The sequence below is a fragment of the Schistocerca piceifrons genome, chromosome 4 (genome assembly GCF_021461385.2).
Source record: "Schistocerca piceifrons isolate TAMUIC-IGC-003096 chromosome 4, iqSchPice1.1, whole genome shotgun sequence".
In the NCBI taxonomy this organism is placed as follows: Eukaryota; Metazoa; Arthropoda; class Insecta; order Orthoptera; family Acrididae; genus Schistocerca; species Schistocerca piceifrons.
In genome coordinates, this window is record NC_060141.1 from 15,800,404 (window position 1) to 15,815,602 (window position 15,199).

At 44.4% G+C, this 15,199-nt stretch overlaps 1 protein-coding gene across 1 annotated transcript in view; it reads left to right on the forward strand.

Annotated features, from left to right (window-relative positions):
• The window catches only part of LOC124795540 (discoidin domain-containing receptor 2-like), a 590,808-nt gene that overhangs the window by 396,693 nt on the left and 178,916 nt on the right, over positions 1–15,199 (forward strand). The window contains exon 9 of the mRNA XM_047259613.1: positions 8,773–9,336. Coding sequence (XP_047115569.1) covers positions 8,773–9,336 — 564 coding nt within the window. The remainder of the gene's footprint in view (positions 1–8,772; positions 9,337–15,199) is intronic.

Consider the following 15,199-nt stretch of genomic DNA (forward strand, 5'->3'; position numbering starts at 1 on the left):
GCAATCACCTCTCCCTGGGCCTGGCCTGCACCAGGGGTTACATGCAAACCCTACATGTCGACTCGGGGCTGGGAATTACGCGTTACCCAGTCACCTGTTACGCGTCATTTGCGTAGGTCGGCCTTCAGGAGTGCACAGGCAGGAAGAAGAAAAAAAAAGGGTCCTCAAACGCCGAAGCGGAGGAACGAGAGGAGAAGGGAAACAAAGAAAGGAAAAGGGAGCCAAAGAAAAAGTTGACACTGTTTGCATCTCGGCGACAGAACGCAGAACATTCCCAACAATACCCCAGACATGTTCCCCAAGGGAGGGTAAAAAGAATAGGAAGAGGGTAGACAGGCAGCACAGAAGGGGAAAGTGCTGCAAAGGTTGGGGCCTCGTGGTAGCCAAGCACGAAACCGCCACAGAGTGGGAAGCCCCCTAGGGGGATCACACTTTGTTTCCATCTGTCTGCCTGTCTGTCTGCCTTTCCAGCTGTTCAAAAGCATTTTTCTTAGGAAATGGTAAAGGTATCAAGTTCAAATTTATGTCACATATTGAGGTCTACGGTCTCTTTGCTATGTAAAAAAGTGGAGCATCAGTCAGTGTAATCAGAAATATGGGCATTTATGTCACACATAGTGATACTCTTAAACTCACTCACTCCGTTGAGCTAGAATCATGTCTTTTAGCTAGAAGTAAAGTTTCACTTTACAAGTAAAGGGAAAAATTCGAAAACTGTTAGTCTGTAATTACTTTACACAAAAAATTTTGTGTCACTTTTTATCCAAATGTCTGCTTGTCTATCCATCTATTAAGACCCCTTTTTCTCAGGACGAGGTAGGCGTATCACGTCACATACTGACATTCATAGTCCTTTCCTGGTGTGAAAAATGTCAAGCTTGTGAGTCAATGTAATCAGAAGATGTTGCGATTTATGTCACGTACTTCGATATATGCAAACTCACTCATTGAAACGAATTGACGTAGAATCACGACATTTGGCAAGAAAAAATGTTTTACAGTACAAAAAAAGGTGAAAAAATCAGAAAATTGCGAATTTATAATTATGTCACACGAAAAAATATTTGTCGTTTGTTATCCATCTCCAAAATTAAAACTGAAATATTCTAGAACGTCTTGGTATCTGTGGTAGCTATATCTTGCCAGTGTCAATGCCGATAATAAGCAAAAATTATTGAGATCGTTGACGTCATTAAGTTTGTACGGAACCCTTATTGAGCGAGTCCCGCTCGCACCTACCCACTTTTTAAATAATGTTTATCCCTGGATAGGCAATTAACAAATCCGATAATTTATTGTATCATTTAAGAAGCAGAAAAAGAGCTTGCTTCGTGCATCTATTACACGAACCGCATAACTTTGTTTAAAGTACCACATTTACATTTAATTATAATCATAAGAGACCGAGCTGAACAACTAATCAAAATCTTTTTTGAGTTCTAGAGGGGCACCACACCATCGATAAATTTGAAGAATGGAATCATTATAGATGTGTCCGATGGTGTCGTATAGGTGGAAAAACTGGACTCCATGTAGACCAATAATAGTGTACTCCTTATTAGGAGTAGTATAAGATAGAAAACGCAAAAGATTTCTGCTAGCCTAAGCGGTCGGTCAAAGGCTGTGGGTACCACACTTTCCACGAGGCTGTTATTTTGAAATAGTTTTTTATCGTGCACTGCTAACTAAGTTAGACCGTTACTCATTCTAACAGATGTGGATACATCATCCTCGTAATTTGTGTAAAACCAGTCACAGGACATCCAACGTTATGCACAGCTTGGTTGTCAGTGTTCACGAATTGGCAATAGACGTTCACGAATCACATACACATATCCGCTAATTCACGCTATCTTAAACACATCGTAAACCTCTGGGGCTGTTAATGTAACATAACCGTCAACACTCCTGCAGGTTGGCAGCTCGGCAAATCTACTTTCTCCAGTTTCTACGACGTAAAATGACTGTAAAAGAATATATGTTGTTTACTAAATTTTGTGCTAATACGAAAACTGTTCTTAGTTTTCTTCTACCACATACAATTTTTTTCATAATGACATAGTGTGTATTTTATTTTCATTTATAGGGAGTTTGTTAGAATAGGAAGCTGTATACATGAAAAAGCCCTTTTTATGTGAATGGGGTGCTGGGCAATGCACAAGTGCTAGACTGTAATTATTTGACCAAATTGGAGATACTTTGACGATCAGACTAAACATATCTTTCATGAACCACCGCAAATAAAAAAAAATTGCTTTCACAACAAATAAACCTAGGATTGATGCAGTATTTTCTAAGGGATCTTCCAAAAGATAGTTTCTGCTTCAAGTACGATTCTACAATATTTCCCTTCATCAGTTAAGAAAAACTATATAAGCAGAAATTTTTTTTGCTGCTCAAACTCACATGTTGATGAAGGATGGCGAGTTCGAGAATACAGTGAAGGTCAAGAATAGATGAATGCACTGCGTTCAGTCTACTTCTGAAAACTATCTAGGGGATGACTAATATCCCAATTACCTGAATATTGTCAAAACCATGTTGTAAAATTTCAGGAAGTTGTTTTGTGACATGAATGCAAAAGTCCACGTCCTACACTTACGTAGTGACTACTTACCTGAAGATCTGAGATAGTGAAGAGCAAGGAGTACACTTGCACCAGGAAGTTAAGGAGTTGGAGAAGAGGTATCACGAAATATGAAATGAAAGTACTGTATGATGAGCGGTATTGATGGATGTTGAACAGGCACAGTAAAAATGAAGCCTTTGTGAGGAAATCAAAGAATAGAAAGCTTCAAAATAATGTGGGCCGTAGTCGATGGAACAGAGTTCTCATAATTTTGCTGAGAGAATTGCTTATAGTAATTTTATCATATAAGTACAAAAGCGAGGCCATAATTATAAAATATAGAATTGATTCGTATTTTAATTTGATATACGTGGTTAAATAATGTAAGATTTTATTTTGTAGAATATCTTGCCGTGACAGAAAATAACGAAAGTAATTTCCGGAATGAGTACTACCAATTAAATCAAGAACAGCTATTTTTGAGACATCATGTGCCGAAAATTGTGAAATAGGAGGTTTGTGATATCAATTAGTGCTGTAACTGGGTATCGCATATCTTCAGAGACTTTTGGACTCACATCCTCGCCAAACCTAGGCTATTATCTTGGTTGTGGCCGGTATTACAACGTACTAGCGTGATGGCTACTAGGGGTGGAGAATTACTTTTTGTCCAGTGTGCGTGAGTGGCAGAAAGATGTGCACAATATGAGAACAGGTCCTAGAGTGTATGATATGTTTCTAAACACCGAGAAGAGGATATCCCTGACCCATTTAAACCTATCCTGAGGTATGACTCGCTGCCTGACAGGCTGTCGATGATGCACTGAATATTTAGGTAGCATAAAGAAACGACTGACAAATAGAACATATCGTCAAAGAGTCCCCGGGCTGTGAAGATCTGCGGTCTCAGATAATAGGTACTGGCACATTAAATGACATGGTTAGAGAGGTATGAAGTAGCAAATAAGGTACCGAGGGGATCATAGAAAATGAACTGTAAGACAAAAATTGTCCAGATGCGAGTAGCACTGCGCACTGAGGGTTCCGTACAAACCTAATTATGTATGTAGGCGGATCATCCACTCCCAGTCCGCCCCCGATAGCTGAGTAGTCAGCGCGACAGAATGTCAATCCTAAGGGCCCGGGTTCGATTCCCGGTTGGGTCGTAGATTTTCTCCGCTCAGGGACTGGGTGTTGTGTTGTCCTAATCTTCATCATTTCATCCCTATCGACGCGCAGGTCGCCAAAGTGGCGTCAAATCGAAAGACTTGCACCAGGCGAGCGGTCTACCCGACGGGAGGCCCTAGTCACACGACATTTTTATCCGCTCCCAGAATCGACGACCGCCATGATTTTTCACTTACCAGCACTGATACTGGCAAAATATCTGCCCCACGGAATCCAAAGCTTTTGAGAATGTTTCCGTTTCTACTTTGAAGTCGGGTAGCAAATAGCAAAAGAAATATTTTTTCGTGTGATGATATAAATTAATAATTTTATGATTTTTTTTTTCCTCTGTGAAATCTTTCTTCTTGCCAGATGTCATAAGTCTATGTCAATACGTTTTGAGGAGTGAGTTTGGGAGTATCAGAGTATGTGACAAAAATCGCTGTATCTTTTGACTGCATCGACTTTAGCTTCATATTTTTACAACACCAATAGACCTCAGTATGTGACTTGACACATCTACCAGTTCCTGAGAAAAATGGGTCTCAAAAGGCGTAGGGACAGACGGCTGGGTAACAAATGACAATATTTTTTTCATATGATACATTTACAAATTACAAACTTTCGAGTCTTTCTCTTCTCTCGGGCAGTGAAATCTTGCTTCTTGGGAAATTTCATGAGTCTAGCTCAGCAGGAAGTACGCTGTAAGTTTTAACGAGTGAGTTTTCGAGTCCAAAATATGTGACATAAATGTCCGCATATTTTGATTACAGTGACTTGGAAGCTTACATTTGGTGTACCGCAAAAGAAACATAGTAAATTCCAACTTCAGACGTCTACCTGTGCCTAAGAACAACGGTTTTAGACAGTCGGTCAGACAGACAGACCCCACGGACAAAAAAGTGATCATATAAGGCTTCCATATAAACGACTGAGTTATGGATGGAAAAAAAAGCGGCGAACCGCGAAGCAATTATCCGAATGGACGTAAATTGATGGATGTTATGTACATGTACCGATAATCAAATGTTTAGAATTGCAGAAAAAAATTGGATGGTTTATTCCGCGAGAAACAGCTTCACAAATTGAGCAAGACAATAACGCATTGGTCCACCTCTGGCCCTTATGCAGGTAGTTATTCGGCTTTGCATTGATTGATAAAGTCCTGTGGGATATCGTGTCAAACGGTGTAGAACTGGCACGTAAGACTGTCAGAATCCCGAGTTGGTTGGACGGCCGTGCCCATAATGCTCCAAACCTCTATTGGAAGAGATCCGGCGACCATGATGGCACAGATAGGATTCGGCAAGCACTAAGGCAAGCAGTAGAAGAAACGTACGCTGTGTGCAGGCGGGCTTTATCTTGCTGAAATGTAAGCCCAAGATGGCTTGCCATGAAGAGCTACTGAACTGGAAATAAAATATCGTCGACGTGCCGATGTGCTGTGAAGGTTAAGCGGATGACAACGAAAGGGGTGTTGCTTTGAAAAGAAATGGCACCCCAGACCATCAGTCCCGGCTGTCCGGCTGTGTGGCAGGTGTCAGTCAGGTTGATACTCCACTGATGTCTAGGGCCTCTGAAGACGTGTCTTCGGCCAGGAATCTCATTGACAGGAGTAGAATTGTCTTCAGTGATGAGTCCTGCTTCGAAATCAGCCCCAATACCTGGAGACGGGGGATATAATAAATATACAAGAACTAAATACCAATAAATCGTTTCCGAACATTTTTACGTCACCCATGCCCGCACCGCTAGTGCCAGATGGGACACTTACTCCCAAAGCATTTTTATATAAATAATAGAATATTTACCTTACTAATTTGGTTGCAACTGCTCTAGGTATTCCTCAGTTATGCTTCGATGTCAGCCCCATTTCACTCTAACCCGTATAGGGTGTGTGTGGTTCTTAACCCCACAGTGTTTCTTGGCAGATAACATGTAACGTGCAGACCCCTGGTTCTTTAAAGAATCGAACTCACCTATACAAATAGCTTCAAACTTCTGATTACACTACGATTGAACTATTGTGCTCAATACATACACCAAAAAAAGTTTTGCATCCCGTCGATTCCGAGAGTTCCGGAAAATTGGAACAGAGATTAACATAAACATCATTTCCGCCCTTTTTATTTCTCATGCAAACCACACATTGCATGTTGTATCACCATGCAACGAGATCTTCAGAGGTGGTGGTCCAGATTGCTGTTCACACCGGTACCTCTAATACACAATAGCACGTCCTCTTCCATTCTATTCGTCGTGGCATACTATCCACAAGTTCATCAAGACACTGTTGGTCCAGATTGTCTCACTCCTCATCGGCGATTCGGCGTAGATCCCTCAGAGTGGTCGGTGGTTCACGTCGTCCATAAACAGCCCTTTTCAATCTATCCCAGGCGTTTTCGATAGGGTTGATGTCTGGAGAGCATGCTGGCCACTCTAGTCCAGCGATGTCGTTATTCTGAAGAAAGTCATTCACAAGATGCACACGATGGGGGCGCGAATTGTCGTCCATGAAGACGAATGCCTCGCCAATATGTTGCCGATATGGTTGCACTATCGCTCGGAGGATGGCATTCACGTATCGTACAGCCTTTACGCCGCCTTCCATGACCACCAGCGACGTACGTCCGCCCCACATAATGCCACCACAATACATCAGGGAACCTCCACCTTGCAGCCCTCGCTTGTCAGTGTGTCTAAGGCTTTCAGACTGACCGCGTAGCCTCCAACGACTGCCTGGTTGAAGGCATATGCGACAGTCAACAGTGAAGAGGTGCCCATCCCGAGTGGTCCATTCGGCATGTTGCTGGGCCCGTCTGTACCGCGCTGCATGCTGTCGTAACACGTCGACCTATGGCTGGACGAAAAGCATTTTTCAAGATGGTGGCGCTGCTGTCAGGGTTCCTTCGAGCCATAATCCGTAGGTAGCGGTCATCCACTGCAGTAGTAGCCCTTGGGCGACCTGAGCGAGGCATGTCATCGACAGTTCCTGTCTCTCTGTATCTCCTCCATGTCGGAACAACATCGCTTTGGTTCACTCCGAGACGCCTGGACACTTCTCTTGTTGAGAGCCCTTCCTGGCACAAAGTAACAATGCGGACGCGATCGAACCGCGGTATTGACATGGTTAAACTACAGACAACACGAACCCTGTACCTCCCTCCTGGTGGAATGCCTGGAATTGATCGGCTGTCGAACCCCCTCCGTCTAATAGGCGCTGCCCATGCATGGTTGTTTACGTCTTTGGGCTAATTTAGTGACATCTCTGAACAGCCAAAGGGACTGTGTCTGTGATACAATATGCACAGGCAACTTCTGTCTTCAGGAGGTGTGGGAAACGGGGTGATGGAAAACTTTTTTTATGTGTGTATTTGGCATTAACCTAGAACCCGGCGACAAATTTTACGAAAGTTTTGAAATTATTTTAACATTTATTTGGAAGCTGCTAAGTGCTCCCATTCTCAAAACAGGATGACTATAATGTTGGTAATTTTCTGTCTTATGTAGTTTTTCACATGTCTCAATGTTTATGATGTCATACCTCTGAACTAGATGTTGTATCGTGATACACTTTGCAGGTACATGCACTTATATACGTAGATATCTTGTGAATAGAGTTAGCAAGAAAGCAGTCATAAATTAAAACTCTATGCCTGATGCAACAGGTTTTGACGCATATTAGTGTTTATGAGGTCATATTCCCTGGACTATGTGCCGCATATTGGTATAATTTTGCAGCCATATTTAGAACTATATCTGAATATTGTCTGGAAAATGTATTGTGAATAGAAGTAGTAGAAAAAGAAGTATTACATTATAACGTCATACCTGATGCGGTAGTTTTACTTCGTGACAAGTGAAAATGCAGTAAGCGAAAAAATTTTTCCGATGATCATATTGTCTGGGATGTTAGCGAGAAAAAACTTTCAAAGGTTTGAAATTATATGGGTGAGGTTTGCTGCAAGTAGCCACGTGCTCTCATTACTGGGTGAATATTGGCTGGGTATTTGCACACAATGCATTACACTTCTTTTGGACTCTCATCACCCCATTTTAGAGATAGGTGGTTCTTCTCCCCAAAATGCAGCCGCGCGGGATTAGCCAAGCGGCCTGAGGCGCTGCAGTCATGGACTGTGTGGCTGGTCCTGGCGGAGGTTCGAGTCCTCACTCGGGCATGTGTGTGTGTGTTTGTCCTTAGAATAATTTAGGTTAAGTAGTGTGTAAGCTTAGGGACTGATAACCTTTTAAGTCCCATAAGATTTCACACACATTTGAACTTTTTTTCTCTCCCCAAAATGCTGCTTTCCATGTAGCAACCTCTGTAGAAATGGATCCGTAAGTTTATGATGAGATATTGAACATACATACACACACACATTCACATATATTCTTATGACAGTAGCATTTTACCCTCATCTTCTATCTCCTTTTCCCCTCTGTCTGTCCATTTACTTCTCCCCTCTCTCTCTGTCCATTTCCGCCTTCCCTTTCAATCCATCGTATCCTCACCCTTCTCACTATGCGTCTCCTACTCCTTCTCTCTGCGTAGCCCCTGGAGTACGTTCAAATATTAAAATAATAACACACCTGTCCTGCAGGGCAACCTATTTGTCAGGGGCTACTATCCCTTTTTCAACCTCTCCCTGGTCCTATGGGAGCTAGGTACTTCTTACTCCCAAAGAACTTCTTCCCAGACAGTTAATAATATGTATCCCATTTTTTGATTTTAATGGATGTAGTGCTTTAGGAGGCGGAGATCCAAAAAAGGCACACTAGCAAGCGGATAAATGACTAAATGTCTTTGAGACAGGTAAGTCCTGACAAATGCGCCTTATCAATGAACGTGTTAATATGTGGCATGAAAAGTGTCAAATGGCAGTCTACTTTGGAACCATATTACAAATCTTGAAGGAAATGTTTAATTGTACTTGTATACAACTTTCTGAAGCTATTTTGAAAGATAACTGAAGACTCCAGGTGTTGGGTGCTGAAGTTACAGGTAATAATGAATAAATAAACAAATAAATACCCAGCGCTCATACGTAAATGGACCCCTGTGAACCTACCGACAGTGGAGACGATGTTGGCTGGACAGCGGCGCGCGCCTTTTGCAGCGACGGCGGCGAGCAGCGGCCAGCAGGCGTACATCGGGCTGGTGACGGGCGCGCTGGCCGTGGCGCTGCTGCTGCTGCTGGGCTGCACGGTGCTGCTGATGGTGCGCCGCGGCCGCAAGAAGGTGGCGCTGCTGCACAAGCACACCGCGCTCGTCTCCAACGGCGTCGCGCTCAACATGAAGGAGATGCTGGCGCCCGGGGGCGGCGTGCTGGGCGTCGGCGCCGGCGGCGGCCTTACGCGCGTCCTCACGCCCTGCAAGCCCAAGGCGGCCGCGCCGGCGGCGGGGGCGGTCGCGGGGGCGGCGGCGGGCAGCAAGGCCGGCGGCGGGGGCGGCGGCGGCGGCGGCGGCGCGGACAGTGAGGACAGCGAGGGCTCGAGCGTGTACCACGAGCCGTACAAGCTGCTCGCCAAGGCGGGCGCCGGAGGGCACCAGGAGTACGGCTGCCTGCTCACCGCCAGCAAGAGCGTCGGCCAGTACACCGGTGAGCACTGCCGCCTTCCCGCGGTAACTGCCATTCAGTGGATTGCAAAGAATGAACACTCGCCCACGTACTGAATATAAATACTTTACCTAAAATTCTACACTCATTTTATGCGAACTGATACATGGGACATTGTTGATGGCGATCCAGTCTCAGTGACATGATTGAGTTAGGTGCCAGTTTAGAATGTCCCTGTCTTTTTTTTTCTCATAAAAAAGGAAAAAATTGACCACAGCTATCGGCACTAACCAATAGCTACATGTATTTCATGAAGGAAAATTCCCTACGTTGCTATTGTAACGAACTCTCTCTTCCCAACTATGCCAGTGAACCGTCCTTCTTTAACCGAGCAAGGTGGCGCAGTGGTTGCCACATTGGACTCGCATTCGGGAGGACGATGGTTCAAACCCGTGTCCAGCTATCCTGATATAGATATTCCATCATTTTCCTATATTTCTTCAGGAAAATGCCGGGATGGTTCCTTTGAAAGGGCACGGCCGACTTCGTTCCCCATCCTTCCCTAATCTGATGGGACCGATGACATCGCTCCTTCGTCCCCGCCTCAAACAAACCAACCAACTATCCATCCTTCTTTCTCTCACAGTCAGCATTACTGTATGGCTCGCACTGGCGTTGCAGAAGTACAGGGTTATTACAAATGATTGAAGCGATTTCACAGCTCTACAATAACTCTATTATTTGAGATATTTTCGCAATGCTTTGCACACACATACAAAAAATCAAAAAGTTTTTCTAGTCATTCACAAATGTTCGATATGTGCCCCTTTAGTGATTCGGCAGACATCAAGCCGATAATCAAGTTCCTCCCACACTCGGCGCAGCATGTCCCCATCAATGAGTTCGAAAGCATCGTTGATGCGAGCTCGCAGTTCTGGCACGTTTCCTGGTAGAGGAGGTTTAAACACTGAATCTTTCACATAACCCCACAGAAAGAAATCTCATGGGGTTAAGTCGGGAGAGCGTGGAGGCCATGACATGAATTGCTGATCATGATCTCCACCACGACCGATCCATCGGTTTTCCAATCTCCTGTTTAAGAAATGCCGAACATCATGATGGAAGTGCGGTGGAGCACCATCCTGTTGAAAGATGAAGTCGGCGCTGTCGGTCTCCAGTTGTGGCATGAGCCAATTTTCCGCGGGCTACGCGTGAAACTTGGCCGCACGCGTTCAACCGTTTCTTCGCTAACTGCAGGCCGACCCGTTGATTTCCCCTTACAGAGGCATCCAGAAGCTTTAAACTGAGCTTACCAGCGACGAATGGAGTTAGCAGTTGGTGGATCTTTGTTGAACTTCGTCCTGAAGTGTCGTTGCACTGTTATGACTGACTGATGTGAGTCCATTTCAAGCACGACATACGCTTTCTCGGCTCCTGTCGCCATTTTGTCTGACTACGCTCTCGAGCGCTCTGACGGCAGAAACCTGAAGTGCGGCTTCAGCCGAACAAAACTTTATTAGTTTTTCTACGTATCTGTAGTGTGTCGTGACCATATGTCAATGAATGGAGCTACAGTGAATTTATGAAATCGCTTCAATCATTTGTAATAGCCCTCTATATGCTTCAGTTACAAAAATAGGCTGTCTGATCAGAAGTGTACTGATCCCAGTTAAGGGACATTAATAATGGGTGAACCACTCTCTGCCCTTATTGTGTTTGCTTTGTGGGGCTCTCAACCGCACAGTCATTAGCGCCCGTACAAATTCCCACTTTTTTCATAGTCCAATTTTTTCACAGTCCAATTTTTTTCACAGTCCAACCTAGCCACTGTCAAGAATGATGACGATGATGATGAAATGTGGGCAATACAAACACCGAGTCCTCGGGCAGAGAAAATTCCCAACCCAGTCTGGAAACGAACCCAGAACTCTGTGTCTAGAGGTAGCAACGCTATCCACTAGAATCTTTGCCCTTATGATGCCTTCATCTCTGGCGGGGACACTTTCGAGAGACGTGCGGCCGTCTGTGGAAGAAGGGCAGCTCATTTTTCGCAAGAGCCAAAGCCAGAGAAGTTGCGATATTTGATGCTTGGTTCTGGGGCAAAGTCGACGTTCTAACCTATCCCAGTGGAGTTCTGTTGGGTTCAGGTAGGGTCTCTGGGCAGCTCAGTCAAGTGGAGGAATGTTATTGTCTACAAACAACCTTGTCAGGGATTGTGCTTTATGACTGGGTACTTCGTCGTGCTATCGTTCCTCTACCGCACGCAGTATACAGGGTGATTCAAAAAGAATACCACAACTTTAAAAATGTGTATTTAATGAAAGAAACATAATATAACCTTTTGTTATACATCATTACAAAGAGTATTTAGAAAGGTTTTTTTTTACTCAAAAACAAGTTCAGAAATGTTCAATATGACCCCCTCCAGACACACGAGCAATATCAACCTGATACTCCAACTCGTTCCACACTCTCTGTAGCATATCAGGCGTAACAGTTTGGATAGCTGCTGCTATTTCTCGTTTCAAATCATCAATGGTGGCTGGGAGAGGTGGCCGAAACACCATATCCTTAACATACCCCCATAAGAAAAAATCGCGGGGGGTAAGATCAGGGCTTCTTGGAGGCCAGTGATGAAGTGCTCTGTCACGGGCTGCCTGGCGGCCGATTCATCGCCTCGGGTAGTTGACGTTCAGGTAGTTACGGACAGATAAGTGCCAATGTGGTGGCGCTCCATCCTGCTGAAATATGAATTGTTGTGCTTCTTGTTCGAGCTGAGGGAACAGCCAATTCTCTAACATCTCCAGATGCTGTAGTCCAGTTACAGTAGCACCTTCGAAGAAAAAGGGACCAAAAACTTTATTGGCTGAAATGGCACAGAAAACGTTCACCTTAGGCGAGTCACGTTCATACTGAGTTGTTTCCCGCGGATTCTCAGTGCCCCATATACAGACATTGTGACGGCTGGCTTACCTGTTAGTGTGGAAAGTTGCTTCATCACTAAACAGAATCTTTGAAACGAAAGATTCATCTGTTTCCATTTGAGCAAGGATACAATCACAGAAATCGATTCTTTTAATCTTATCAGCTGCAGACAGTGCTTGAACCAATTTCAGACGATAAGGTTTCATAACTAACCTTTTTCGTAGGACTCTCCATACAGTTGATTGTGGAATTTGCAGCTCTCTGCTAGCTCTGCGAGTCGATTTTCCTGGGCTGCGAACAAATGCTTGCTGGATGCGTGCTACATTTTCATCACTCGTTCTCGGCCGTCCAGAACTTTCCCCTTTGCACAAACACCCATTCTCTGTAAACTAATTATACCAACGTTTAATACACCACCTATCAGGAGGTTTAACACCATACTTTGTTCGAAATGCACGCTGAACAACTGTCGTCGATTCACTTCTGCCGTACTCAATAACACAGAAAGCTTTCTGTTGAGCGGTCGCCATCTTAGCATCAACTGACGCTGACGCCTAGTCAACAGCGCCTCAAGCGAACAAAGGTACAACTAAATGAAACTTTATAGCTCCCTTAATTCGCCGACAGATAGTGCTTAGCTCTGCCTTTTGTCGTTGCAGAGTTTTAAATTCCTAAACTTGTGGTATTCTTTTTGAATCACCCTGTATGATACTGTGGAATTTGTTCATATCATTCCGCATTTAGCGTTTTCTTAAGTGCAACAGGAGAACCACACACAAACCTTGACAACCACCCACATATCGTAAGGTAGGGGTAGCCAAGCATTCGTCTCTAGACCCGCCTCCTGGCTCGAGGGCTACAGCGTTCAGCCTCGCTGCACATTCTCCCCACCGTCACAGAGCGTCAGGAGGGGGGAATAACAGGAAACTGTGAATGCTGAAAACTGCCTCTGAGGACTATTGGACTTAACATCTGAGGTCATCAGTCCCCTAGAACTTAGAACTACTTAAACCTACCTAACCTAAGGACATCACACACGTCCATGGCCGAGGCAGTATTCGAACCTGTGACCGTTGCAGTCGCGCTGTTCCGGACTGAAGCGCCTAGAACCTTTCGGCCACTGCGGCCGCAAACTGTGAATGCATTGCACTTACATGTTGACGCAGTTGCATTGCGTATGAGTTAGTATTATTTTTCACATTTTTCGTATCATAGATCACAGACAGTATCAGTTAATTACTGGTGCGTGGAAGACATTTAGTGCAAACTGTCGGCATACTGACAGACAGTTTCACAAATTTTCGCACTCAAGTTGACATGTAATTTTGACTTATTTAGTTTCATAATGGAAAAAAGGTCTTTGATACACATACGTTGATCGAAATCCTCCAGGTTTTTGGCAACCTCATTGTGGAGACATGGAAACTCTTCCCAAGAAAACACTGCTGGAGAGCTATCGCAATATGATCTGTCTTCAAAACGGGAATTACATCGCAGATCAGTTAGTTCCAGCTGCACGTGCACAGGAGCACTTTGAACTGAACTGACCTGCAAACGGTCTGGAATACAACAGGAAAACTGATGTAAGATCGGTAGATCCCTCAAAATGTTTAGCAAATTATCCTTTTACTTCTTCCAAGACTACAGTGAATTCTTCAGACCTCGCATTTTCTACAACGCCTTCTGCGACCCGATTCTCTTTCTAAATGCAGCCCCACCAAATCATAAGATAATTGCTTCTGTCACTGCAGCACGTTAATGTGTGCAGTCAACTCCACTTAAAATGCAAAGTCTGCAACCTATTCTGGATGTTCTAATTTTCGTTCTTGCAATCCCTTTTCCTTCAAAAAACCAGTAATAAGTCTTAAATTTGTTTCAGGCATTCCCCTTGACTTAACCAACGTATATTACAGTAATATATGAAGTCTTCATACTCTTCGTTCAGTTCCATCGACGACCGTTGCAACTGACAGTGGAGTAATGCGTGCGACTTCGGAAATTTTACTATTGCTCCACGAATTTCTTCACGTTCTCGATGCGTGAAAATTCAGCATAAAGTGATTCTTGATGTGCAGAGCAATGAAGCCTGTCTGTCGATCGTCGTAATTTTTTGCCCCTTGATCCTCAACCAAACCTTCACATTCTTTCTGCACGGTGCTGTAATATCATTTCACAGCAAATTTTCGGTACCTGTCGATTATGTGAATGCATAATAGATACTGCGAATTCTCGTCACTCTCTTCTGTCATTCTCATTTAGTTTTAAAAGTTTACGACGAAATTTCGCCAGTGTGTCTCTTTTTCTGCAAACAGTAGAATTCTCGTCGCTCTCTTCTGTCATTCTCATTTAGTTTTAAAAATTTGCGACGATATGTCGCCGGAGTGCCTCTTTTTGTGCAAACAGCCATTGGACCTGTGAACGTCCTTCGTACCAAAAGCAAAGAGTGCACCGTAAACAGCGCTGAAACCACGATTCTGGCGAAATGACGAAAGTCGTGCCTACTGAGAAATGGCGCAGCGCAGTATGAAACGAAATGTCGGTTGGTACCGGGTACCTCCAAAAAGGGCCGAGGAAAGCCGATACTGCCTGACCGTCTGGCTCGCGTGCTGTTTGGCACGCCATGGCCAGCCTCGCTGTAACACCATCTTGGAGGAGAAGGAGGAGGAGGAGGAGGAGGAGGTGATGAGTGTTTAACGTCACTCCGACAGTGAGGTCATTAGAGATGGTGTAGCTCGGAGTAGGGAGCATTGGCGAAGGAAACTGGCCGTGCTCTTTTGATGGAACCATCCCAGCATTTGCCTTAAGCGATTTAGAGAAAGCACGGAAAACCTACATCTAGATGGCCAGACGTGGGTTTGAGTCGTCGTCCCACAGAACGCGAGTCCAGTGTGCTGACCAATGTACTGCCCCGCACACTGACGCCACCTCCACAGTGTTTCACTGTTAGCACTGCACATGATGACATACAATGTTCTCCAGG